Source organism: Rhinopithecus roxellana, chromosome 21 (genome assembly GCF_007565055.1).
Source record: "Rhinopithecus roxellana isolate Shanxi Qingling chromosome 21, ASM756505v1, whole genome shotgun sequence".
NCBI classification, from domain to species: Eukaryota; Metazoa; Chordata; class Mammalia; order Primates; family Cercopithecidae; genus Rhinopithecus; species Rhinopithecus roxellana.
Window position 1 is genome coordinate 7,852,767 of NC_044569.1, and position 26,851 is coordinate 7,879,617.

The 26,851-nt window shown below is 50.2% G+C and overlaps 1 protein-coding gene across 1 annotated transcript in view; it reads left to right on the forward strand.

Moving 5' to 3' along the window:
* Nucleotides 1–26,531, forward strand: part of IMPA2 (inositol monophosphatase 2) — a 52,742-nt gene extending 26,211 nt beyond the window's left edge. The window contains exons 3-8 of the mRNA XM_030926213.1: nucleotides 4,710–4,814; nucleotides 6,997–7,042; nucleotides 9,374–9,482; nucleotides 22,169–22,277; nucleotides 22,962–23,113; nucleotides 25,996–26,531. Of these exons, the coding sequence (XP_030782073.1) occupies nucleotides 4,710–4,814; nucleotides 6,997–7,042; nucleotides 9,374–9,482; nucleotides 22,169–22,277; nucleotides 22,962–23,113; nucleotides 25,996–26,111 (637 nt within the window). The 3' untranslated portion in view covers nucleotides 26,112–26,531. The remainder of the gene's footprint in view (nucleotides 1–4,709; nucleotides 4,815–6,996; nucleotides 7,043–9,373; nucleotides 9,483–22,168; nucleotides 22,278–22,961; nucleotides 23,114–25,995) is intronic.
* Nucleotides 26,532–26,851: the final 320 nt, after the last annotated feature.

Below are 26,851 nucleotides of genomic sequence, written 5' to 3' on the forward strand. Positions count from 1 at the left end.
TTTGTGGCTTCAGTAAGCCATTATTGTGCCACTGCAATCCAGCCTGGCTGACAGAGCGAGACCGTGTCTCCAAGAAAAAAAAAAAAAGATTTCTGTAAGTACTTGCTGGGTTACACTAAATGAACCTAAAAACAAGTAGATAAATAATGAAGGTTACACAGAGCGGAAGCTTTGTTAACAGATTAACTTACATAATAGTTGCTGCTGGGAAAACAAGCTGGTGACTTCCTTAAAGAGTGTCCCACACACACGTCTGGCAAATGAACAGACATAGCTCTTGCTCCCGAGCATCCTGGGAGGCACGTGGGCATGCTGTGTGGGTGGTCTGGGTGCTGCAGCCTGAGCTGTCACGGGTGTGGGGTGCCAGTGCATGCAGACCCACACTGCCTCCTCCTTCAGGGCTCACTGGCGGTCTTCTTTGCACTGCTTCAGTTTCCTACTTGAAGTCAAGTTTGAAAAGGAGAAGGAAGAATTGCACATTCCTCCTCAGTTTCTTAGAAACTTACCTTTGTGCGTGAGTCATTTCTAGTCCCTCTGGACCTGAGTCATGTCTGTTCACTGCTTTGCCAACCTTGTGCCCAGTTGAAGCTTTTGCAGTTGCTCCTTGTATGTGTGTTTTCAGGGTGTGGAGTGTTTTGTTTAAAAATGTCATTGCAAGCCATTGCAGAAGAGGAAAGTCATGTAGCTACAGAAGACGTGGAAAACAGATTTAGTGCCTGAAATTTCTAGGAAAATGGGCAGTGCTGACAGCACTCATGGTCACGCCCTAAGTGGAATCATCATCTGTGTGTCACCTGCATGCTGCTGTGGTCAGGAGACAGGCTCCCCACCCCCTGCGCCACCTGCCATTGTGGCTTCTACCTACCATTTGTTCCTCTAGACCTGTTTGGGGAGCACCAGTTCCTGAGCAGGGGCTCTGGCTGGTGGGCCTGTGTATCACCTGACCCTGAAGCATGTGGACAACTGATAGTGGAGAGGCAGTTCCTGAAAGGAGCAAGGCATGCAGTGTAGATGAAGAACCAGAAACCTGGGTTCATCGCATCTCATCTGCCTTGCCTGGCCAGGCTGAAAGCTCCAGGGGCAGACTGAGCCTGCCCGGGCTCTCCAGGAACAGCTGAGGATTGCTTGCGTGTCTTGCTCAGTGCCCCTAGCTTGACCTGACCTGGTCTTCTTGGCTCAGAAGCCCCTACTCATTTGTGGGTTTCTCTAGGGGGCTAGGGAGGAGGTGGCATGTGTGCCACCTGAGATGATGCATGTGTGCACTTGTCATATCCCAGGGGCGTATTTCTAGATAATTTACCAGCAAAATGGAGGGGCTGGATGACTCTGCATCCCATACATGAACTTCATAACCGAGCAATGGAAGGATGGTCCCAGAGTGGATGGGAACCAGGTTACAGTGTGTGCGGCAGCTCCTGTGCATAGAAAAGTGACATCGGGCCGGGCGCGGTGGCTCACACCTGCAATCCCAGCACTTTGGGAGGCTGAGGTGGGCGTATCACCAGGTCAGGAGTTCAGGACCAGCCTGGCCAACATGGTGAAACCCCGTCTCCACTAAAGATACAAAAAATTAGTCAGGTGTGTGGTGCACGCCTGTAGTCCCAGCTACTCGTGAGGCTGAGGCAGGAGAATCACTTGAACCCAGGAGGCGGAGGTTGCAGTGAGCTGAGATCACGCCATTGCACTCCAGCCTGGGCGACAGGGCGAGACTCTGTCTCAAAAAAGAGTGACATGGAACACCATGAGATGCCTGCTGTTGTCTCGCAGCATCACGGAGGGAGGACAGCACTGCCAGTGGCTCTGTCTGTTGCTGCAGGGGTGGCCCCCGTCTGCTGTGTCCACAGTGGTAGCCGCTCACCCACATGACTGCCAAGCCCTTGAAAGGTGGCTCATGAGACTGAGGAACTGAGGTCTTTGTTTAATTCAAATGTAAGCAGCCATAGGGGGTGACTGGCTACTGTAAGGGGCTGAGCAGTCACAGAGATTTCATTTCAGTCTTTCCATTCACACCAACATCTCGTCAGTCTTCTTTTTTTTTTTCTGAGATGGAGTCTCGCTCTGTCGCCCAGGCTGGAGTGCAGTGGCTGGATCTCAGCTCACTGCAAGCTCCGCCTCCCGGGTTTACGCCATTCTCCTGCCTCAGCCTCCCGAGTAGCTGGGACTACAGGCGCCCGCCACCTCGCCCGCCTAGTTTTTTGTATTTTTTTTTTTTTTTTTTTTGAGACGGAGTCTCGCTGTGTCCCCCAGGCTGGAGTGCAGTGGCTGGATCTCAGCTCACTGCAAGCTCTGCCTCCCGGGTTTACGCCATTCTCCTGCCTCAGCCTCCTGAGTAGCTGGGACTACAGGCGCCTGCCACCTCGCCCGGCTAGTTTTTTGTATTTTTTAGTAGAGACGGGGTTTCCCCGTATTAGCCAGGATGGTCTCGATCTCCTGACCTCGTGATCCGCCTGTCTCGGCCTCCCAAAGTGCTGGGATTACAGGCTTGAGCCACCGCGCCCGGCCCATCTCGTCAGTCTTATCCAAAATTTTAGACCACATGGTTCCTGGTTCATGCAGGGAAAGTGGCTTCCAGGAGGCTGATGACCATGATGGATAACGCACCAACCACCAGGACATGGGGCATTTCTTTTTTTTTTTTTTTGGAGATGGAGTCTCACCCTTGTCGCCCAGGCTGGAGTGCAGTGGTGTGATCTTGGCTCACTGTATCCCTCTCCTCCTGGGTTCAAGTGATTCTCCTGCCTCAGACTCCTGAGCAGCTGGGATTATAGGTGTGCGCCACCACCGCCAGCTAATTTTTGTGTTTTTACTTATTTTTCGTTGTTTTTTTTGAGACGGAGTCTCGCTCTCCTAGGCTGGACTGCAGTAGTGTGATCTCAGCTCACTGCAACGTTAGGCTCACTGCAACCTCTGCCTCCCCGGTTCAAGCAGTTCTCCTCTCTCAATCTCAAGTAGCTGGGATTACAGGTGCACGCCGCCACACCCAGCTGATTTTTGTGTTTTTAGTAGAGACGGGGTTTCACCATGCTGGCCAGGCTGGTCTCCAACTCCTGACCTCAGGTGATCTGCCCGCCTCGGCCTCCCACAGTGCTGGGATTACGGGCGGGAGCCACCGTGCCCGGCTTGCTTTTCAGTCATTTTTTTTTCTTATTTTCTGCAGGTCTCCTTTTTCTCTAGTGCATGTGTGAACCTGGCACAGGAACCGGATAGAAAACGTCTCAGCAAGGCCACAGTCATGCACAGAACCCATGTTTGCTCAGTGCCTGCCCAAGGCCCCACCCTTAGTGAACTTGGGACAGTCCGAAAGTGTGCGAAGCACTGCCCTGAATGCTTTAGATCTGGTCTTTTCTTTGATCCTGAGAATGCCTTTGGAAGGTATAAGCAGTGGCCAGCTCCACAGGGACCAGCCTGCAGAAGGTGGACTGTGAACACACCTGACCGCAGGCACCTTCCCTGTGTGTGTGGGCCTGCGTGTGGGGGGGGGGGGGGGGCGTGCAGGAGAAAGGGTGACAGTCCATGGGGCCAAGAGTGCCTTCCCTTGTTTTTGGCCTGAACAGGGGGTGCTGGGAGGTACCGTTTGTGGAGGTAGAGGCAAGTAGAGAAAACCAGGAGTTCCCTTCTGTGCAGGTGAATCTTGAGAGGACATTGTCTCGGTCAGGTTCCTAGCAGGACAGATGCATACTCAAGAGTCCTTGTTTGCAGAGGGACTCATTACAAAGGAGGGGCCAGCCCAGGGCTTGCTGCAGAGTGCAGGAGCAGGCAGCCCATGTCCCTCTAGCAGGAGTGTGTCAAGGAGGCCACATGGAGGAGTGCAGCCTGCACAGGGCACATGGGGCCGGGGTGGGCAGGGAGTGTCCCAGCCTCTCTCCTTCCTGCAGCCCCACCCTTGCTTACTCCCAGAGGGAAGCTGGATTTGTGACTGGCCAATGTAGCAAGACCCCATCTCTACAAAAATAAAAATATTAGCTGAATGTGTTGGTATGTGTGTAGTCCCAGCTGCTTGGGAGAACAAAGCAGGAGGGTTGCTTGAATCCAGGAGTTGGAGGCTGCACGAGCTATGACGCAACCACTGCACTCCAGCCTGGGCAACACATCAAGACCCTCTGTCTTAAGAAACTATGAAAAAACCAGAGAAGTCAGAGAGCAGGGCAGGAAGGGCACCTTTGGGAAATGACCCAGCTGCGGGGGGGGGTCTCTGTTTGTCACCTGTGTCTGCAGTTCTGGTGAGCCAGGCTGGGTGCAGACGTAGGAGGTCTCAGCCGCAAGTGACATTTAACCCCTTGGTGCCCAGGTATCAGCACCGACTGGGAGAATCAAAGTCAGAGTCCTGGGCCACCTTGCTTGGTCATCTCTCAGCCTCCTCCCCTCCAGACTGAAGTTAAAGCCGAGTTTAGTTTTGCTGCCGAAGATTTGTTTTCTAGTGTTCTTCGCAGTTGCGTTTCTCTGCCTGGCCTGCTGGAATCTGTGATACTCTTTCCGAACGCCAGGACTGAGGTGCCGCTCTGTGTTCTAAACCCTGCTGAGTAGGTTGGCTGGCAGGCGGGTCAAAAAGCACATGGTTGTTTAAAGACTCTGCCTCTGTTTGACCCAGAGAAGCCATAATGGCATCTGTTTGCTGTGCCATCTTTTTCTTTAACGGGACTGGAAGCAATTTGCGGCCCGTTGTTCTGTGTCCTTGGTGCATTTCCTCAGGCTGGGTTCCTCCACTGCAGGTTCATTGCAGAAGAGGCCGCGGCTTCTGGGGCCAAGTGTGTGCTCACCCACAGCCCGACCTGGATCATCGACCCCATTGACGGTACCTGCAATTTTGTGCACAGGTAAGCTGGGCAGGGATCGTCTCCGTGGCAGGGCTTCACACGTCCTCTTCCGTGAGATTTTGTCTTCTCAAAAGCAGCATTTTTTTAAGGCAGGAATATATAAACAAACCTATAGTAGGCTCATAGTCTCATTAGAAAGATGATCAGATCTTGATATTTTTAAAATAAGATTATCCATTTGTGAGAGGCTCTTGGAGTATGTAAGGAAATCTGCACTTGTTTAAAAACCAGTTTGTTACGTTAAAAATGTTGCGTTGCATTTAACAAGGACCCCTTCGAGGAGTCTGACTCCCCTCACACCCCACCCCCACTGGAGAAAAAGGTGAGGTTGGGATACAAAGCCTGTGCTGCCCCACAGTGGCCGGAGCCCGAGGTGTAGAGTGTGGCCTGTGACAGGTGAGATTTGAGAGCCACTTCCTGTATGAGAGCAAACGTCTTGGTTACAAAAAGCAGGAGGTTTGGGGAGGTCAGGGGGGCCCATGTGGGAGGTGAAGGGAATGCAGCTTCGGGGATGGGGTAGTGACAGGGATGTGAAGGTGACAGGGACACGACCACAGGTGTTCTCTGACGGGCGGGTGATGGTGCTGCACTGCCTGTCTACACGCACAGGTGGCTGGGGACCTGGGGCACAGAGCACGACGTGGCTTTCACAGAGGGTAGTTCTCCAGCTCTGGAGAACCCTGGAGAGATTCCCCTTCCATGGGCGGGCGGCTCGCGGCTCCTGCGCTCACAGTGCACGCCAGCACACTGGGCTGCACGCGCTGAGCAGGAAGGTGAGCAGAGCCTGGTGTGGGCTCCTTTATGATCTGCCTCTGATGGCACATTTATATGTAAAACATGAAGTCATTCCATGCTAAGCACGGCCTTTAGAATTCTAGGTGAGTTGCCTCGAGAATTCAGTTGTGCCTACACAAGGTGACCCTTCTGAGGCAGTGGAGTCGTGGCATCTGGTGCCAGCAAATGTGTCATCAATCTCTCCTCTCATTTCAACAAAAGCATGATCCTTCCCAGGGCTCTCCTCCCAGAGTATGTCACTGAGTGGAGCCTCATTGCTTCTGCCTGCTTGTGGTTCCAGGGTGCTCATCATGGTGACACGGCAGGTGAAGCCCTGTCACATGGTGAAGGCCACACGTCTATCCAAGGGTCTTCAGTGGCTCTAGAGACATAGCTTCCAGTGCTTTCCTGTCTGTGCCCCTGGGGGGATCCTGGGACTGGGGAGGTGACTGGGAAAAGAGTAGCAGTTTCAGAACAGACTCCAGAGCTGATTCTGACAGTTCCTGAACCCCACGCTACAGCTGTGGTGGTCATTGTGGTCTGAAGACATCCGAAAGCCACCAGCAGCTGCCACTCAGATGGCACCTGTTCACCCCTGTGCCCACCAGTGCTGGGCCACAGCAGTGGGAGAAAGCTCTCCTGGGCATGGGAACAAGTGTGAGGCCTGGCACATGGTGCATCTGCCCTGGAAGCCAGCGGCTCATCCCAGGGTCCCGCACACCCCGGCAGTCAGAGTTGCGTTTGTGTACAATTGGTTTTGCATTTTTCCTGTCAGTTTGTAGTACGCAGCCTTTCCTGCCTGTTTTTAAGCTCCAATGATCTGCCTCTAAAGGATTATTTTGAAGATATTGAGCAGCAATAGCTTAATCACAAAACTGCAGGCAAACTGATCATGAAAACTGTCTGCAGCCATGGCTGTCCCTGCAGCTGGCTACTGGGCACTCAGGCAGGGACAGGGATGCTAGCAGTGCCACAAGGTGGGCTGTGACTCAGAACTGGCCCCCATGGGGAGGCTGTGGTGCCTTCCGGGACCACCTTCCTGGCACCCCACCTGGGACTGGATCTGGCCTTTGGGGAGGGCTCTGCTGGCCCTTTAGATCTGGAGAACCAGAAAACAGATGATTGAGATCCTTTCTAGTTGGGCATCAGAGGGTTGTTGAGTTACGTCAGTCTTATGTGACTTTCACAGTGCTGTTTTCTTTCAAGGTTAACTGTCTTACAACATGGTCAGTTTATTCTGTTTGTCTTGGAAGCAGTCAGTGAAACTGTGGGAAGTAGTTTTTAAACCACCAGCACACCCAGAGTGTAGGAAGGTCCTTCAGAGCCTGCGGGCAGTGACACGGCGCACAGGCTCCCGAGCGCTGCCGCTCTTCTTCCAGAAAGTAAACCTTTCTATTTTCCTTTGCAGATTCCCGACTGTGGCGGTTAGCATTGGATTTGCTGTTCGACAAGAGGTGCGGGTGTGGCCTGGGTCCCCAGGGCCTCTCCCTGGGCTCCCTCTGGCCATCCTTCCTTTCTGGCTTCAGCCTCTGTGCGCCTGGTTTGCTGTTTGCCCTGTGCCTTAATCATGACTGGCAAATCCAAGCCTGTGGGTTTCAAATCCGAGAAAATAAACAAGTCCAGACTGGCTTTGGGGTGTGCAGGGTGGGGCTCTGTGGCTGTCCCCTGTGGAGGGCTGGCCTCATGTTACCCGGGGTCTATTTGTGACACTGCTGTGGAAGCCCAAGTCCTAAGTGAACGGTCCAAGTGCATCTCCAGCTGACCCCTAGAGCGTGTGATCTCACAAACTAAAAGGAGCACTTATTTTTGGAGAACATCCTCAATCCCAATATTCTAATAATTCTTTCTTATCTTCCTCTGGTGATTAGCATGAGAACGTAGCTCTTTCATGGTTCCCATAGGCCTTCTGAACTACACAGTGTTGTGGGACCTGCATGGAAGGCGTGGGGCTGAGGTTTTAACCTTAGGAAGTAATTCAAGCAGCAGCACTGAGAAGAGCCTTAATTTCTACGTAATTGAAACAGTTTTATTTAAAAGGACTGAGTGCTGTGTTTCCCAAAGCAGCCCTGCTTCAGAAGCAGCATTTGTGCAGCTTCACCTCAGTCTCAGCGCAGACTCCCTGGCAGGGGAGCTGAGAGAAGTACTTAAGTTGAAGTATTTAAAGTTAAGTACTAAAGTATCTCAAAGTACTTAAGCTGAAGATACGAATTGTGTTTTTTTTTTTTGTTTTTTTTTGTTTTTTTTTTGAGACGGAGTCTTGCTCTGTCGCCCAGGCTGGAGTGCAGTGGCCAGATCTCCACTCACTGCAAGCTCCGCCTCCCAGGTTCACACCATTCTCCTGCCTCAGCCTCCCATGTAGCTGGGACTACAGGCGCCCACCACCGCGCCCGGCTAGTTTTTTTGTATTTTTTAGTAGAGACGGGGTTTCACCGTGTTAGCCAGGATGGTCTCGATCTCCTGACCTCGTGATCCGCCCGTCTCGGCCTCCCAAAGTGCTAGGATTACAGGCGTGAGCCACCGCGCCTGGCGATACGAATTGTAATACTGTAGTTTGTCTAAGGATGCAATGATTGACATCGTATCGTGGTGCCCAGTGTGGGCGGGAGGCTGAGCAGTGCTTCAGGGGTTGACTGATGCTCTGTGACTGTGCGAAGGGGCTGCTGGAACAGCTGGCTAGGTCCTCCGCCCTTGTGTGGGTTGGCTACGGTCTGTCCTATGTTCCTAGACTGAATATGGGAGCTCCTGGCTTATAGTGGTGGGCTGGGGCTGGGACATTCCTCTGCAGTCTGGGAGCCCTTCACAGGCCTCAGGAACCAGCCGAATTCTAGGACTGACCTGGTCATGAGGATTCCTTTAAAGCCAGGGTACTGGAAAGGGAAGGATGACGAAATGCTGCCAGACACCTGCAGGCTCTGAATAGCGTTGACTGAATGACACCCCCAACCCCCAGAAATAAACCCTTTCTCTGCAGCTTGGGGTGTCCACTTCAGGGTGGCTGTGCTCAGCCCAGGGCCAGCCAAGGCTTTCCTAAGGCATTTGGCCGGGGTGTTTTTTCAAATTTTCCAGAGAGGTGAAAACTTCGCTAACTTGCCAAACAAGCACGCTGGCCCTTGTTAACCCTGAGTGGTGAAAAGTCGGTAGAGGAAAGGTCACAGAGGCATGTGGCCGTGGGCTCCCGTCCTTCTCCACGCTGACCTCTTCCTTTTGCTGCTTCATCCTGGGAGGCTGTGGTCTGACGCGTTGTCCCCTGATGTGGGGCAGTGGGGCCGCTGTTCAGTGCACTGCCTGCTCACGGGTCAGTTCCCAGTCTGCAGCGCCACCTCTTCCTCGCCGGGGCTGTCCTTGGGCTTCTGAGATTCTGCTGGCTTTACAGATGCATTCTCTCCTCACCCATCAGCAGTTCTGAGGATTTCTTATGGGGTTTGGTTAGAGTCACAAGTAACCTTTTTTTCCAGCACCAAAAGGGGCCTTTCTAAAAAATTAAGCTTTTTCAGTAACTTCTGGTTACTAATGCTTGTTTTGATGTTAATTTTTAAAGCTTTATTAGTCCGAATATATTTTAAAATGTAGTTATTTAGCAAAAGCAAGCTTGCTTTTATGTCCAGGTCTCATTTTAAATGCAGGCACTGCTTTTTCTCAGTTCCTTTTGGAAAGGTAATTTCTGTCACAGTGTCACGAGTTATCCTAACACCTAGGGCAGCCTTCATCTTTGAATAACGATGGTTTTTTCCCACATCAAATGAGTGAACCGTCTTTGTTTTCTGTCCTGCCTCTGCCGCCCACAGCTGGAATTCGGAGTGATTTACCACTGCACAGAGGAGCGGCTGTACACGGGCCGGCGGGGTCGGGGCGCCTTCTGCAATGGCCAGCGGCTCCGGGTCTCTGGGGAGACAGGTGGGCTTCACGAGGCTTGTCTCAGTTTATTTCTGAAAGAGAAGTGTGAAAGGAGAATGCTAAAGCCACCATGGTGTGGGACGGGGGTAGAGGTCCCTTGCTGATGGTGTCGTCTCTTTTTAGGGACATCATGTCCCTGATGACCTGGAAATGGAGCCAGTTCTGTATCTTAGTATTTTTGCTCACGTGGCCAGAGCTTTAAACAGCCTCATTCTGCTTTGCACTCACATCCCTCATCTTTCAGGCTAAAAGCACTCCAGTCGCAGTCAGGATTTGGTCATAGTGGGAATGGGTGAGCAGCCTTAGGCCAGGTGCAGTCAGAGCACGCTTGTTCCCCTCAGAGCGCCCTGGCATACCTTGGTGGTCCCGATTTTGCCCAGTCCCTGCTGCCCAGGTGCACTCTGTGGTCCCTGAGTGTGCACAGCAGTAACTGGCTTCAGCTTCTGCGAGAAGAACCATCCTCAGGAATAAGTCATGTAAAGAGGCATCTTAGCTCCACTCTGCAGTTACGGCCTGCCCCGATTTCCTTAGCCCAGAATTTCAGGGTCATCCAGTGGCTCTGAGAGGGGGGATCCCGTTCCCTGCATACTGCCTGTCCTGAATGGGCCAGTTTAGGTTTTCACTGATCTTTTTGGCCTTTCTCCCACATGGATCAATCTGGTGAATTTTTTTTTTTTTTTTTTTTGTTTTGAGATGGAGTCTCACACTGTCGCCCAGGCTGGGGTGCAGTGGTGCCATCTCGGCTCACTGCAGGCTCTGCCTCCTGGGTTCACGCCATTCTCCTGCCTCAGCCTCCCGAGTAGCTGGGACTACAGGCGCCCGCCACCACGCCCGGCTAATTTTTTGTATTTTTAGTAGAGACAGAGTTTCACTGTGTTAGCCAGGATGGTTTCGATTTCCTGACCTCGTGATCTGCCCGCCTCGGCCTCCCAAAGTGCTGGGATTACAGGTGTGAGCCACCGCCCCGGCCAATCTGGTGATACTTGACTGCATTGTGAGACAGGTACTGCAGGGAACAGAAGAGTGCCAGACAAATGAGCAAAGCCTCAGACCGGCAGCGGCTGCATGGGAGGTTTTACAAGCTCCATAATACCTGCATGTTTGGGTTTGAAAAGGCGGAAGTGCACTGTTGCTTGTTTCTGCCTTGTATGTTTCTGGCATGGACATCCTGCAGGGCCCCCTGTCTCATTCCCTGCCAGTTACACTCTTTCTTCTGCTCTCCCATCAGCCTCCTTGTGCCTCCCCTCTTGACCCATTTCCAGCCTCTCTTAAAAATTCCTTTCCTGGCAGCCTTTCTTCATTGTCCGTATTTATTCCTACTTCTTTCCTCCCTGGCTGATGCCTGTGTGCCCAGATAGCCTCCGAGGCAGTGAGAGGAACTATGGCCACGGCCCATCTCTGCTGCTGTGAGCCCGTGCAGCCAGGAACGTGGTGGGCCAGGATGGATAAAGTGTCAGGAGAGGTCCTGCCACTGTGTGAGGGACAGGACGGGCAAGATCGTGCAAAGGAGAGGAGGTGGCTGCAGGAGAGCCCAGAGCAGGAGAAGGGAGAAGTCATGGGGGCCTCTGAGGGGAAGACAGCAGCTGGACTCACCAGTTAGCTTCTGAACCCAGAGAGGTCTTGGAGTGGCCTCTGGCTCCGCCTCAACTTCCCTCTCCAGAAGTGTTTTGTTTGGCAGTGAAAAAAGTAGCTTTAATTACAGCTGTGTGTGCCAGGAGGTGCCCACTCCAGCCTCATTGTGTAACTGGTGGTGAGGAAGCATGCTATTAAGCATGCTCGGGTGAACTTTGCTCTATATTTCACTGGATTATAACACTGAACTCTTATTAACACGCTCTTGGCGTCCTGGCCGGCCGCCTGCCCGTGTAGCTCAGTCAGGCTGCAGCTCTGCGTCCTCCCGGCCTGCAGGCCGCTAGCTCAACCACCAACTCCACTAGGGCAAGGACTTCGTCTCCGGCCCCTTTGTGTGACCCCCAGTAGGCCTGGTAATTTCGTAGAATGAAGGAAACATGAAGTGCTCATGTTCTGAAGCTCATTTGTGACTTCAGAAAAATTCTGATGGATAAAGCAGACAGCTGCTGCCGGTCTCAGGCTCTGCTCATTTGTCTGGCACTCTTCTGTTCCCTGCAGTACCTGTCTCACAATGCAGTCAGATATCACCAGATTCATCCATATGGGAGAAAGGCCAAAAAGCATCAGTGAAAACCTAAACCGGTCCATTCAGGACAGGCGGTTCCACGTGTTTTCTTCCATGGTTGTTTTCTTTCCTGTGGGTAGATGGACTTCAGGAGATGAGAGCGCACGCTTTTCAGCAGCATGGTCTCTTGGCACCATGCAGACCTGATTTCAGATCCTGATATTGCTGCCTTTTTTTTTTTTCCCCTAAGATGGAGTCTCGCTCTGTCACCCAGGCTGGAGTGCAGCAGCACAATCTTGACTCACTGCAACCTCCAGCTCCTGGGTTCAAGTGATTTCTTCTGCCTCAGCCTCCCGAGTAACTGGGATTACAGGCGTGCACCACTATACCTGACTGATTGTGTATTTTTAGTAGAGATGGGGTTTCAACATGTTGGCCAGGCTGGTCTCGATCCCCTGAACTCAAGTGATCCACCTGCCTCGGCCTCCCAAAGTGCTGGGATTACAGGTGTGAGCCACCGCGCCTGGCCCCCAAGTCGCGATTTCTTAGAGGTTAGTTGCAGTGTGAAATCTAGTGGATTTGTTGGTACTCAGTTACATTGAAATCCACTGGGCTATCTTGTACTTGGAATGGATCTTTTGTCCATGGTTGATTTTATAACATCATGTATTGGTCATTTAGGAAATGGTTTCACTGAGATTTTCAGCTCTTCTAAATGCTGATGTAGTTTTTAATAAAATACTAAAAATGTCATATTAATATCACCCCTCCTCAGGAGAGCTCTTGAAGTGTTGGAAAGTTGTCACAGTGTTAGATACGATTTTTCAGAAAAATAAAAAAAAAATATATTTTTGAGACAGTCTTGCTCTGTTGCCCAGGCTGGAGTGCAGTGGCACAATCTCGATTTACTGCAACCTCCACCTTCCAGGTTTAAGCAGTTCTCCTGCCTCAGTCTCCCGAGTAGCTAGGATTACAGGTGCGCGCCAGCACGCCCAGCTAGTTTTTGTACTTTTAGTAGAGACAGGGTTTCACCATGTTGGCCAGGCTGGTCTCAGACTCCTGACCTCAGGTGATCCACATGCCTCGGCCTCCCAAAGTCCTGGGATTACAGGTGTGAGCCACCACACTCGGCCTTTACTTATTTATTTATTTTTTGAGACAGTTTTTTGCTCTTGTTGCCCAGGCTGGAGTGCAATGGTGTGATCTCAGCTCACTGCAACCTCCACCTCCTGGGTTTAAGTGATTCTCCTGTCTCAGCCTCCCAAGTAGCTGGAATTACAGGCATGCATCACCATGTATGGCTAATTTTGTACTTTTAGTAGAGACGGGGTTTCTCTATGTTGGTCAGGCTGGTCTTGAACTCCTGATCTCAGGTGATCCACCCACCTCAGCCTACCAAAATGCTGGGATTATAGGCATGAGCCACTGTGACTGGACTCTGTTTTTAAATTGTAGAAGAGTTTTCTTGAATTACAGTTTTTAATATATTTTAAAATATTTTTAATATTAATTTAATATTTAATATTTTAATAATATTTAATTTGGAAATATCCAAATTGTGTTGCTTTGTTTTTTGTCTTCTGGGACTTGAATGTATGTTAGGCCTTCACTATCATTTCCTCTTGCATTCTTTTTATCTTTTCCACCAATTATCTTATTTTAAAAAGTTTCCTCTTTTTCACCCTCAGTTTCCTGCAAAGTGTCATGTCTTGTGTTTATTCATTGTGTTCCTTTTAGTTAGTCTTCTTTTCTGAAATATTTCCTTTATGTAATTTTTCCTAAGTTCTGTGACCTGTGATTTGGATTATGCTCTTTTTTCCTGATATTCCTTATTACTCCTATTTTGTGGTTAGATTTTTTTGGCAAAATTATTTTATTGGCTTATACATGTTACTCTGCTCCTCACTCTTTTTTTCTTAGGATAATTGTGTGTGGGATTCAACTGTACTTCTTTTTAGTTACCTACTGTTACTTGACATTGGATTCCTGGGCTTTGGGGGTTTGGAGGACGGAGCTGGGGGCTCCAGACAGCATTTGTAGTTTCATGGTTCTACAGCTCCCTCTTCATTGTTTTTGTGAAGTATTAAAATATTGGTCTTGTTAGGTGAGGCACGGTGGATCATGCCTGTAATCCCAGCACTTCGGGAGGCTGAGGTGAGTGGATCACAAGGTCAAGAGATCGAAACCATCCTGGCCAACATGGTGAAACCCCGTCTCTACTAAAAATACAAAAAATTAGCCGAGTATGGTGGTGTGCACCTGAAGTCCCAGGTATTCGGGAAGCTGAGGCAGGAGGATCTCTTGAACCCCAGAGGCAGAGGCAGAGGCAGAGGTTGTAGTGAGCCGAGATCGCACCACTGTACTCCAGCCTGGTGACACAGCGATATCTGTCTAAAAAAAAAAAAAAATTGGCCTCATCTTTAGATTTTTGGCTCTTTTTTCCTCCTTTGTGGTTATCCCGTGAGGGGCTGCTGGGGTGGCCTGTGAGGTCCTCCCGTCCTCCGGTGCTTCCCTCTTCTTCCCGCACAGGTTCTGGTGCCCTGCGTGCCTGTAGCTGCCTCAGGGTTGCCCCATCCGCTTGTGTTGGGAATGTGGATAGACCTCATGGGTATGTTTTTTTTTTGGTAGACAATGTCTGTAGTTGGGTTTTTTGTTCTCCGAGTTGCTCTGTTTTTATCAGAGGGAATTTGGAGAGGTTTAAAATCCATGGGCCCTTATATAGGTTTCCAATTCTGTCTTCAGGATTCTAAACAGTACATTTTCCATTACAATTACTTGGTTAAAAAATAATTTATTGAGATCAAAAACAACCTCAAATTAGCCATTGTAAGGCGAACAAGTCAGTGGCATTCAGCACCTTCACAGTGCTGTGCAACCACCGTCCATTGCGCTTCAGAACGTCTCCCTCATCCACAGTGAACCCTGCAGGCAGGAGGCAGCTTCTTCCACGCACTCCCCCCCAGCCCCTGGCGGTATTGTTCTGTCTAGCACATGTATTTTTAAGTTAAATGGAGTTAAATTTTATTTTCATAGGAGTAGTTTTTTTTTTTTTTTTTGAGGCGGAGTCTCGCTCTGTCGCCCGGACTGGAGTGCAGTGGCCGGATCTCAGCTCACTGCAAACCCCACCTCCCGGGTTTGCGCCATTCTCCTGCCTCAGCCTCCCGAGTAGCTGGGACTACAGGCTCCCGCCACCTCGCCCAGCTAGTTTTTGTGTTTTTAGTAGAGACGGGGTTTCACTGTGTTATCCAGGATGGTCTCGATCTCCTGACCTCGTGATCCGCCCGTCTCGGCCTCCCAAAGTGCTGGGATTACAGGCTTGAGCCACCGCGCCCGGCCAGGAGTAGCTCTTAATGGTCTGTACATCTGAAAGAATCAGGATGTATCTATAGATATATGCACTGGCAGGCTGAGCGTGGTGGCTTACACCTGTAATCCCAGCACTTTGGGAAGCTGAGGCAGGAGGTTCACTTAAGACCAGAAGTGTGAGACCAGCCTGGGCCACGTAGCAAGACCCCTATCTGTACAAAAAATTTAAAAATTAGCTGGTTGTGGTGGTGCATGCCTGTAGTTCCAGCTACTCAGAGGGCTGACGTGGGAGTTCAAGGTAACAGAGGCTATGATTGCGCCAGTGCACTCTAGCCTGGGAAACAGCAAGACCCTGTCTCCAAAAAACCTCCAAAACAACACACTGATGAAAGTGTAGTCACAGAAGTTATATATCCAACAAAACCAGCTTGTGCCCACAGGCATGTTTTATAGGCTTTAAAGCATAGCTGCCTCTTACTCCGTGAGTACATATTTCTTTTTTTTTTTTGAGACAGGGTCTCGCTGTGTCACCCAGGCTGGAGTGCAGTGGCTGATCTTGGCTCACTGCACCCTCTGCTTCCTGGGTTCAAGTGATTCTCCAAACCCAACCTCCCGAGTAGCTGGAACTACAGGCATACACCATCACGCCTGGCTAACTTTTGTATGTTTGGTAGAGATGGGGCTTCGCCACGTTGCCCAGGCTGGTCTTGAAGTCCTGACTTCAAAGCGATCGGCACACTTCAGCCTTGCAAAGTGCTGGGATTACAGGCATGAGCCATCATGCCCAGCTCATGAGTACATATTTCAGTGTACACAAATGACTTCTCTCATCATTTGAGTTGTAAAGTTTCTCCTAAGACAGCATACTCTTCGCATTGCTCAACCAGGGCAAGGGTTTCCAAACTGTTGCAAGTCACAGGCTATATTCATTTTCATCCTAAAATCTGTTTATTGAAAGAATATACAGAGATGCCCTATTTCAAAATCCATGAGATATTTTTATTGTAGTAAAATGTATGTAAGTATGGTTTTCCATTCTAATTACTCTTTAGCATACCATTCAATGACATTAATTATAGTCACAATGTTGTACAATCATCAGCACTATATATCTCCAAAATGTTTGTTCCTACAAACAAGAGCTCTACCTATTAAGCAAGAATTCCTTGTTCCCTGCTTCCCATGAAATCACAGAATATTTGAAATTAAAAAGATATATATTAGGCTGGGCGTGGTGGCTCACACCTGTAATCCCAGCACTTTGGGAGGCTTAGGTGGGTGGATCACTTGAGGTCAGGAGTTTGAGACCAGCCTGACCCACATGGAGAAACCCCATCTCTATTAAAAAAAAAAAAAATTAGCTGTATGCCTGTAATCCCAGCTATTTGGGAGGCTGAGGCAGGAGAACTGCTTGAACCTGGGAGGCGGAGGTTGCAGTGTGTGTGTGTGTGTGTTTAAAACCTAAGATATAGTAAATATAGGACAAAAGGCAATAAAATACAGAAATCATAGTAATTATGGATAACTAGTCAGAAATAATCATAAGACAATATTAAGTAGGGGTTGTCATAAGTTTTTTTCCCCTTATCTGGAGCAGAATAAAACAGTAGAAAGCATTTTGCCTTTAGGTGGCAACATTCAGACCCCCTTTATGCTCTGTTATATACTCTGTTCTTTTTTTTTTTTTGAGACGGCCAGGCTCAGTTGCCCAGGCTGGAGTGCAGTGGCACGATCTTGGCTCACTGCAACCTCCGCCTCCCAGGTTCAAGCAATTCTTGTGCTTTAGCCTTTCCAGTAGCTGGGATTACAAACATGTGCCACCATGCCTGGCTAATTTTTTTTTTTTTTTTTTTTTGTATTTTTAGTAGTGATGGGGTTTCCCTATGTTGGCCAGGCTTGTCTCGAACTCCTGGCCTCAAATGATCTACCCACTTTGGCCTCCTAAAGTGCTGGGATTACAGGCATGAGCCACGGCACCCAGCCTATACTCTGTTCTTGATTTCATTTGGGAAAACGTATGTTGGCAAGAATGAGAAGGAATTAATTCAGGGTGGCCAGAAGAGGAAGGTGCTGGATTCAGAGCAAGCTTTTCACAAACTGGAAAACTATGGAAGAAACCCCTGCCTTCACACAATCACCAGACAAGCTTGGGTGTAAGTCGGGGCCCCACCATGGAATGGCTCCATGGCCTGAGCAGCTCATGTCGCTTCTCCCTGCTTGGGTTTCTGATCGGTTGGACAGGGGCAGTGGCACGTAGGCTGGCAAGTGCTCGCAGAGGCCTGTTGGGAAGAGTGAAGACCTGGTCACTGTCAAGAAGTGAAAATTTGCTGTCTCCTGCACACAAATTAACTTCCCTTTGTGAAATGCCCCAGGGCACTTGGTTGGAAGATCCCTGCGCTTCCGATACTAGCCCTGGCATGGGAGGTACCTGCCTGTCTAGGCTGGCACTGGCGGACTTTCTTCCACCCACCCACCCTGTGCTCATCTCTGCCCTCAGGTGTGGGGACTGGGCGAGGCCTTTAAGAGTGGATGCTTATCTCCTAGGGCAAATGGACTGCCCAGCTTCCTAGTTCCTGGGGAGAAATCTTCATTGTCCTCCTTCATCTCTTCCCAGGGTCATTAACCCTGGTGCCAGGAAGTGCCCTGTGTGTTAGGATTTCACTGTCTGGATTTTACCGCTCAGAGAAAATCACTCTTAGAGTGTACCTCCAGGGCGCGCCTGCCTGTGAAGGACTTGGAAATAGTACAGGACTCCTCATAGCCCAGTGGGGTTGAGGGGGCGTATATAAAATTGATGCAGCTTTCCCAGAGGGCAATTTGGAAAATATCAAAACCTAAAATATGCACACCCTTTGATTCAGAAATCCCACTTGTGCTAATCTATCTTGAAAAAAATCAGTATGACTATATAAACCTCTACAGAAAAGATGTTTATGAAGCATTGTTTATAATAAAAATGAAAAATGTTCATCTTCAGGGGAATGGTGACATAAATTGCAGTCGTTGCACTGGATGGAATAGAGTGCAGCTGTTAAGAAAGAGTAAGTAAGGTACTGATGGCAAAAGATGTATATGAGACGTTTTTATATTGAAAGAGCGAGCAAAAGAGTAAGCTGTAAAACCATTTTTAAAAAGTACTGTGCGAGACAGGTTGATCACCTGAGATCAGGAGTTTGAGACCAGCCTGACCAATACGGTGAAACCCTGTCTACTAAAAATACAAAAATTAGCTGGGTGTGGTGGTGTGCACCTGTAATCCCAGCTACTTGGGAGGCTGAGACAAGAGAATTGCTTGAACCCGGGACGCAGAGGTTGCAGTGAGCCAAGATTGCGCCTTTGCACTCCAGGCTGAGTGACAGAGCAAGACTCCATCTCAAAAAAAAAAAAAAAAAAAAAAAAAAAAAAAAAAAAGCACTGTATGCACATGTATAAGACTTGAAGTTGTTAGATGAGCAAATTAGAAGTAGGGTGGGATTGGACAAGATGTCACTGCCACTTCACTTTCTTGTCCCCTACGGCCTCTCTGGGACAATTCATTCTTCCTTGATTTTCCTGGCCAAAGTAACATGCAAGCCATCCCATTTTTTTCTTTTCTCCTTCCTTTCTTTCCTTTTCCTCCCTTCCTTCCTCCATCCCTGCCCTTCCTCCCTCTTTCTTTCACTTTGTTTTTTAGAGTAACGGTTTTAGGTTCACAGCAAAATTGAGCAGAAGGTGCAGAGAGAGAGAGTTCCCATACACCTCCTAACCCCACACACATTCAGCCTCCCTATCCATCAGCATCGCCTACAGAATGGTGCATTTGTTAAAATGAGACACATTATTAACACCCAAAGTTCATAGTTTTCATTAGGCTTCACTGTTGGTGGTGTAATGCACCCACCATTACAGGATCATATAGAATAGTTTCGCTGCCCTAAAAACCCTCCATGCTCCGCCTATTCTTCCCTCCCCCGAGCCCCTGGCAACCACTGAGGTTTTTTTTTTTTGTTTTATTTTTGTTTTGAGACGGAGTCTAGCACTGTTACCCAGGCTGGAGTACAGTGGCGCGATCTCTGCTCACTGCAAGCTCCGCCTCCCGGGTTCATGCCATTCTCCTGCCTCAGCCTCCTGCTGGGACTACAGGCGCCCGCCACTGCGCCTGGCTAATTTTTTTTTGTATTTTTAGTAGAGACAGGGTTTCACTGTGTTAGCCAGGATGGTCTGGGATCTCCTGACCTCGTGATCCACCCGCCTGGGCCTCCCAAAGTGCTGGGATTACAGGCGTGAGCCACCGCGCCCGGCCAACCACTGATCTTTTTGCTGTCTCCATAGTTTTGCCTTTTCCAGAATGTCATGGAGTTGGAATCATACTGTGTGTAGCTTTCCAAACTGGCTTCTTTCACCCAGCAATATGCATTGCAGGTTCATCTGTATCTTCTCATGCCTTGAAAGCTCATTTCCTTTCAGTGCTAGATAGTATTCCATTGTCTGGATGTACCCCAGTTTATTTATTCACCTACTAAAGGATATCTTGGTTGCTTCCAAGTGTTGGCAGTTATGAATAAACCTGCTGTCAACACTAGTGTGAAAGTTTTTATGTGAAAACAAGTTTTCAACTCCTTCAGTGCACAGCAAGGGGCATGACTGCCGGACGGTATGGTGCGAGTACGTTTAGATTTGTAGGAAACTGCCAAGCTATCCTGCAAAGCAGATGCACCATTTTGCATTTCCACCGGCCATGCATGAGCGTTCCTGTTGCTCCACATCCTGACCAGCACTTGCTGTAGTCGGTGTCTGTCCGTTCTAACGTGTAGAGGTGTCTCGTCGTCATTGTTGTTTTGAGACGGAGGCTCACTCTGTCAACCAGGCTAAAGTGCAGTGGCGTGATCTCGGCTCACTGCAACCTCCGTCTCCCAGGTTCCAGCGATTCTCCTGCCTCAGCCTCTTGAGTAGCTGGGATTACAGGCCTGCGCCACCACACCCGGCTAATTTTTGTATTTTTAATAGAGACGGGGTTTTGCCATGTTGGCCAGGCTGGTCTCAAACTCCTGATCCTCCCACCTCAGCCTCCCAAAGTGCTGGGATTACAGGCGTAAGCCATGCTTCTGGCTTTGTCTGGTTGTTAATCTGCATTTCCCTGAGGACATATGATGTGGAGCGTCTTTTTATATGCTTATTTGCCATCTGTATCTCTTCTTGTGAGTCCAGTTTCTATTTTTTAACAGACGTCCCCAGATTACCATATTATTATATTTCAAAAGAGCATTTTTTTTTCTTTTTTTTTTGAGACGGAGTTTTGCTCTTGTTGCCCAGGCTGGAGTGCAGTGGTGTGATCTTGGCTCACTGCAACTGCTGCCTCCTGGGTTCAAGCAATTCTCCTTCCTCAGCCTCCTGAGTAGCTTGGATTACAGGCATGCACCACCACACCTGGCTAATTTTGCATTTTTAGTAGAGACGGGATTTCTCCATGTTGTTCAGGCTGGTCTTTATCTCCCAGCCTCAGGTGATCTGCCCACCTTAGCCTCCCAAAATGCTAGGATTACAGGTGTGAGCCACTGTGCCCAGCCAAAAGAGCATTTCTAACTAAAATATTTGTAATTCAGAATTAGTTTACCCCCAAAATCAGTATTGTATATAGTATTTAGATTCTTAGATTAGCCAACAAAACTCTGCCTCAAACATTTCTCCCATAAATTAAAATACTAGTAATTTAATGAACCAAATCAAAACTGAGACTCTAATCCTACCTTCTTGAGTGCTGGTGTTTGCGGGAAAGCACTCATTCATTCAGTAACTGTTTACAGAGTGCTCACTCGGCCTGGGTCTGCTGACGTCTTTTTCTTCCATAGAAGCCTTTGCCCCCCACCACCCCTGGAAAAAATAGCATCTGTTTGTGGCCAGGTGAGGGTGGGGTTTGGAGGGTAAGGAATGGAAGGGTTGCTGGAGCCTGTCTGCAGATCCTGCGTGGATTAGGAGCATCTGGAGTAGCCATCTTTGGTCCCAGCGGTGGGTGGCAGCTGCAGGGCTCAGGTGGTATCTGTGGAGGGCCTGCTGCCCAGTCCCAGGCCAGGAGTGCCTCAGCTCAGCTTCAGTGCCTGGCATGGCCGGCAGTGAATGGCCTGGACCTCCTGAGGGCAGGCAGGCTGCTTTGGTGTGGAGCCAGGTGTTTTGCAGAAAGTGCTTTAAGGTGTAAAATGAGAATTTCCATGGAAGAAAAGGGGCACTTGGACCTGCATCCTGGCTGAGAGACTTCTTGGGTGAGCGGAGAGTTTGAAAGTGGTGACACAGAACTGGGTCCACTGAATGAAATAATGTGATAGAAGCTGTTTCCCCCCCGACTTTGGGAGTGGCTTTGTTTTGTCATGGAGCACACCTGGTTTGGCAATGTCCTACTCAAGCAGTGGGGCCTGACAGGACATGACTGAAGTTTGGCTGTGTTTGGGTGTGTGGCACGAGGACAAACTGCTCTGATCCCCAGCAGTGAGTCAGGGACAGGAGCAGAATCCCGGCCACGCCCTGCCCTGAGCCAGGCTTGCTGGCCCTGGCAGCCTCGCCTGCTGTTACACAAACAGCAGGCCACGAATTGCAGGCGTCCGCACCCCGCCGCGTCCAGAGGGCTCACTCCTGCAGCTTCCCTTTCCAAAGCAGCAGCATTTAAAAGTTGCTTCTCCAAGAAAATGGTATTTCCATCTTTGTGATCAGAGCAGTTAAGTGATTACTGAGGCATTGTTTCCCTCCATACATGGAGTGTTCTCAGTTTGGAGTCACTTTGTTTTTCTTTTTGATTGAATGATGGTGATTTTTTTTTTTTTTTTTTTTTAAAGAAACGGGCCTTGCTCTGTCGCCCAGGCTGGAATGTGGTGGCACAATCATGGCTCACAGCAGTCTTGAACCCCTGGGTTCAACCAGTCCTCCCACCTCAGCCTCTTGAGTAGCTGCAGCTACAGGCCTGTGCCACCATGCCTGGCTACTTTAATTTGTTTTTGTAGAGATGGAGTCTCACCATCTTGCCCAGGCTGGTCTGGAACTCATGGCCTCAGGTGATCCTTGTTCCTAGCCTCCCAGAGTGCTAGCATTACAGGCATGATCCACTGTGCCCGGCCCATCCTTAGTTTTCAACATAGCTATCAGAAAAGCAGTCAGCATGAGCCAGTTGGAAGATGATCCTTACTCTGACAAAGAAAGGCTCACACTGGAAGTCTGCACGCCTTAGTTAGAACCAAGACTTGCTTTTTCTGGTGACAGGAAATTCTTTTTATTACAGATATCTCAAAGGCCTTGGTTCTGACCGAAATCGGCCCCAAGCGTGACCCTGCAACCCTGAAACTGTTCCTGAGTAACATGGAGCGGCTGCTGCACGCCAAGGCGCACGGGTAGGAAGTTCAGCTCGGGTAGCACCCTGCAGCCAGAGGAGGAAGAACGGAACACGGGCATGCTAAAACTCCCCTGGCATTTGAGGAGGAAGCCTGGCGTGGAAGGAGTGGGAGGGGCACATGAACACCAGACTCAGGGAAGCCCTGTGAGGGCCCGCCGGCAGTAGATGCTCCTACAGCCAGGTCTCTGGAGATGGCTGGGCACCTGTGTCCCCTCTGATCAGAATCCATGGAACTGACCTCATGCTGCTCAACCAGTGAATGGTGCGAGTACTGAGAGTCCTTCCCAAGTGGGCCTGGTGTCAAAGACAGGTTTAGCAAAGCCAGGGGATCCTCTGTCTCCTACCTTCCCAGCAGGGCTGTGCTGTGGCCCCCTAGCCATGTGGGGTTGCCGACACTTCATGTCACGTTCAGTAGAGGAGGAGTCACTTCTCTGGCTGCTGCATCTCAGGTGCTCAGTACCTCGGTCAGCTGGGAGCTGTCACCGCACAGAGCATTTGCGTCTGGCAGAGGCCTGTTGGTTGGTGGCTCCAGGCCCTACATTCGGCCTCCAGAGCTTTGGCGGAAGTGCTTCATTGTTCACTAGGGAACATGCCCAGCCAGGGGACCTGGCTGAAGTCAGCTTGCATAGCACAGAAAAGGCTCCACTCCCGCCTGCGTCTGTCCTCCCCTCCCTCTCTCCAGGGTCCGAGTGATCGGAAGCTCCACACTGGCACTGTGCCACCTGGCCTCGGGAGCTGCGGATGCCTATTACCAGTTTGGTCTGCACTGCTGGGACCTGGCGGCTGCCACAGTCATCATCAGAGAAGCAGGTGGCATCGTGATCGACACTTCGGGTGAGCTCTCCTGTCCCTGAAATGCAGCGACAGCAACTAGACTGAGAGACACTGTGGGTGGGGCACTTCCTGAGGTCCCCACCAACTGAATTTCCCACCTTCCCCAGAGTTTCTGACTTTTTTGAGACGGAGTCTTGCTGTCACCCAGGATGGACTGCAGTGGTACGATCTCAGCTCACTGCAACCATCCACCTCAGGGGTTCAAGCAATTCTCCTGCCTCAGCCTCCCGAGTAGCTGCAATTACAGGTGCGTGCCACCATGCCTGGCTAATTTTTGTATTTTTAGTACAGCGGGGTTTCACCATGTTGGCCAGGCTGGTCTCAAACTCCTGATTTTGTGGTCTTGACCTCCCAAAGTGCTGGGATTACAGGCGTGAGCCACCATGCCCGGCCGCAGTTTCTGTTGTTGGGAGCGTGTGAGGGTGCCATGATGGCAGTGGCCTGCACCAGCCTGGCCTCCTTCCTGCCATCCCTCGCCACCATAGGATCAGGATTTCTTCACCAGATGGCAGCAGCACTGCTACTTCCCATTTACACGCCACTGACAGTTTTTTTTTTTTTTTTTGAGACAGAGTCTCGCTCTGTTGCCCTGGCTTGAGTGCAGTGGCACCATCTCGACTCACTGCAACCTTTGCCTCCTGGGTTCAAGTGATTCTCCTGCCTCAGCCTCCCAAGTAGCTGGGATTACAGGCGCCCACCACCAGGCCTGGGTAATTTTTGTAGTTTTAGTACAGGTGGGGTTTCACCATGTTGGTCAGGCTGGTCTCGAACTCCTGACCTCAAGTGATCCACTCACCTTGGCCTCCCAAAGTGCTGGGATTACAGGCCTGAGCCACCGCACCCGGCCCAATGACAGTTTTCTAAGGGCTCCCACAAGAATCCCATGAGCTGAACAGAGCAGGTGGTGTGCTCCCTGAGTTTCTGAGGTTAGTTGCTTCTGCCAAGGCCCCGTAGCTTGGCGTTGGGTCAGCACCAGCAGAGCATGAGCGTCTGGTTGGGTTTTGGAGAATGATTCTGGAACATGGCTGTTCCTTCTGCTTCAGGGTCACTTGAGGCCCAGTGACTGAGCACCTGGGGGTATATGTGAGCCCCTAACTCTGTGCCGCCTGCTACATCCACATAGTTTCAGGCTGATCATGCATCTAATGTTCATTCAGGAGTAACAATCAGAAGCCAGGTGAATCCAACAGATCCATTCTCACTGAGCTTTAGCAGTAACACTGGAGCTCGCTTGTATCTATTGGGCATGGACGGTGGATCTTTTGTAATTTGAATTCTACTTGTTCCTATTTCTCCTTTGGAAAGGCTTGATGAACATATCAGCAAGGTATAAAAATGGAAATGTCTCAGCCATTGGCAGCAGGACTAGGCAGGCCCACTCTACTTTTTTTTTTTTTTTAAGACAGAGTCGTACTCTGTCGCCCAGGCTGGAGTGCAGTGGCACGGTCTTGGCTCACTGCAACCTCTGCCTCCCAGGTTCAAGCGATTCTCCTGCCTCAGCCTCCCAGGTAGCTGGAACTACAGGCGCATGCCACCACACCTGGCTAATTTTTTGTATTTTTATTAGATATGGGGTTTCACAGTGTCAGCCAGGATGCTCTTGATCTCCTGACCTCGTGATCTGCCTGCCTCGGTCTCCCAAAGTGCTGGGATTACAGGTGTGAGCCACCATGCCCGGCCTTATTCCACAATTTGTTTTTTTTTTTTTTTTTTTTTTTTGAGACGGAGTCTCGCTCTGTCACCCAGGCTGGAGTGCAGTGGCACAGTCTCGGCTCACTGGAAGCTCCGTCTCCTGGGTTCATGCCATTCTCCTGCCTCAGCCTCCTGAGTAGCTGGGACTACAGGCCCCTGCCACCACACCCGGCTATTTTTTTTTGTATTTTTAGTAGAGACGGGGTTTCACCTTGTTAGCCAGGATGGTCTCGATCTCCTGACCTCGTGATCTGCCCGTCTTGGCCTCCCAAAGTGCTGGGATTACAGGTGTGAGCCACCGCGCCCGGCCTTTTTTTTTTGACACAGTTTCACTCTTGTCGCCCAGGCTAGAGTGCAATGGCGTGATCTCGGCTCACTGCAACCTCCACCTTCTGGGTTCAAGTGATTCTCCTGCCTCAGCCTCCCGAATAGCTAAGACTACAGGCGCGCACCACCACACCCAGCTAATTTTGTATTTTTAGTAGAGATGGGGTTTCGCCATGTTAGTCAGGCTGGTCTCGAACTCCTGACCTCAGGTGATCCACCTGCCTTGGCCTCCCAAAGTGCTGGGATTACAGGTGTGAGCCACCATGCCCAGCCTCCATTCCACATTTTAAAGCCCCCATCACTCTGATTTTACACTGTATGTATCTCCAGCCCATGCAGCCAGACCTGTTTCATATCCCTCAGGAAGATGCAGGGCTTTATCGTCTTACCTCAGCTTCTTAGAGTGTGGGTCCCACAGCAGCAGTGCACCCCCAGGAGCTTGTGGGCAGGTAGCCTCAGCCCCACCCAGACCTGTTGAGGCAGAGCCTTGGTTTCATGAGCTCCTGGCTGACCCCTGTGCATAGTCAAGTTTGAGAAGGGCAGCTCCCCTGTTCGGGTCTAGCCCGTCACTTGCCTTTCTTAGGACTTTTATGTTCTCCATCTCTAAGGCAGCGGCAGCTTCAGAGCTGCACTCTGTTCTGTACAGCCCTGGACTGTATTCACACTGGGTGGGGCGGGAGAGGCTCCATCCCTCTATTCTTTGCCGGATTCACTCCTAGACCCCCTGTTTAATACAAGTGTTGGGGCTTGGGCACAGTTCCATGTGCCATTTCCTGTGCTGTGTGCATGTGGGGTAAGTTATCATACAATGTTGTTCAACCCTCTCTGGTAACCCGGATGCCTGGCTCTCTGTCTGTCCCCAGGTGGACCCCTCGACCTCATGGCTTGCAGAGTGGTTGCTGCCAGCACCCGGGAGATGGCGATGCTCATAGCTCAGGCCTTACAGACGATTAACTATGGGCGGGATGATGAGAAGTGACCGTGGCTGAGGCAAAGCTGCTCTCGAGGCCTCCCTGGGCTGCTGGGGGCTCCTGGGGAGGTGGCCCTCGTGGCCCACGCTCCCTGCCAGTGGCTCACACTCTGCCCCTGGCTACCCCAGAGGGAGCTGCCACGCTACAGGGAGTGGCTGGCCTTTTAAATCCGCGTCTCTCTCACCAGGATTTGGTGTTTAGCTGTTTCTCTCTTTAATCTCACGGAGCCTTTTTCAGGTTAGTATGTGTTCCTCTGTCAGGGCCCAAACCCACATCTCCTGTGAAATACGTATTGATAATCCAATCTTGATTTTTCCCCCCCAGAATATAAATCTCAGGTAATAAGGCTTTAGAACTGCTGATAAAGCGGACTGTTCTCAGGCCCCGCCCCCAGGGTACTTCAGAATGCAATAAATCAAAGTAACGGCCCTGTGTGCATGTTTCCTCTATAAGCGTGTCGCCTGATTCCCAAACCACCCTGTGGCTCTCATCCACTGTTGTGGATCTGTGCTCTCAGGAAGCTTTGCGAATGAAACCCAAAGTCCAGTGTGTGCCCGCTGCTGCTGCTGCTGAACACCCTGAAGGCGACCCCAGTAATATCATGTGAGTGTTCAGAACCCAAGACGTGGCACAGCCAGAAGGAAACTGATCTCTGAAAGCTGCTGTTTCTGTGATCAGCTTCTTAGTTTTTGTTTGAGTCGGGGTTTTGCTCTATCTCCCAGCCTGGAGCGCAGTGGTGTGATTGCAG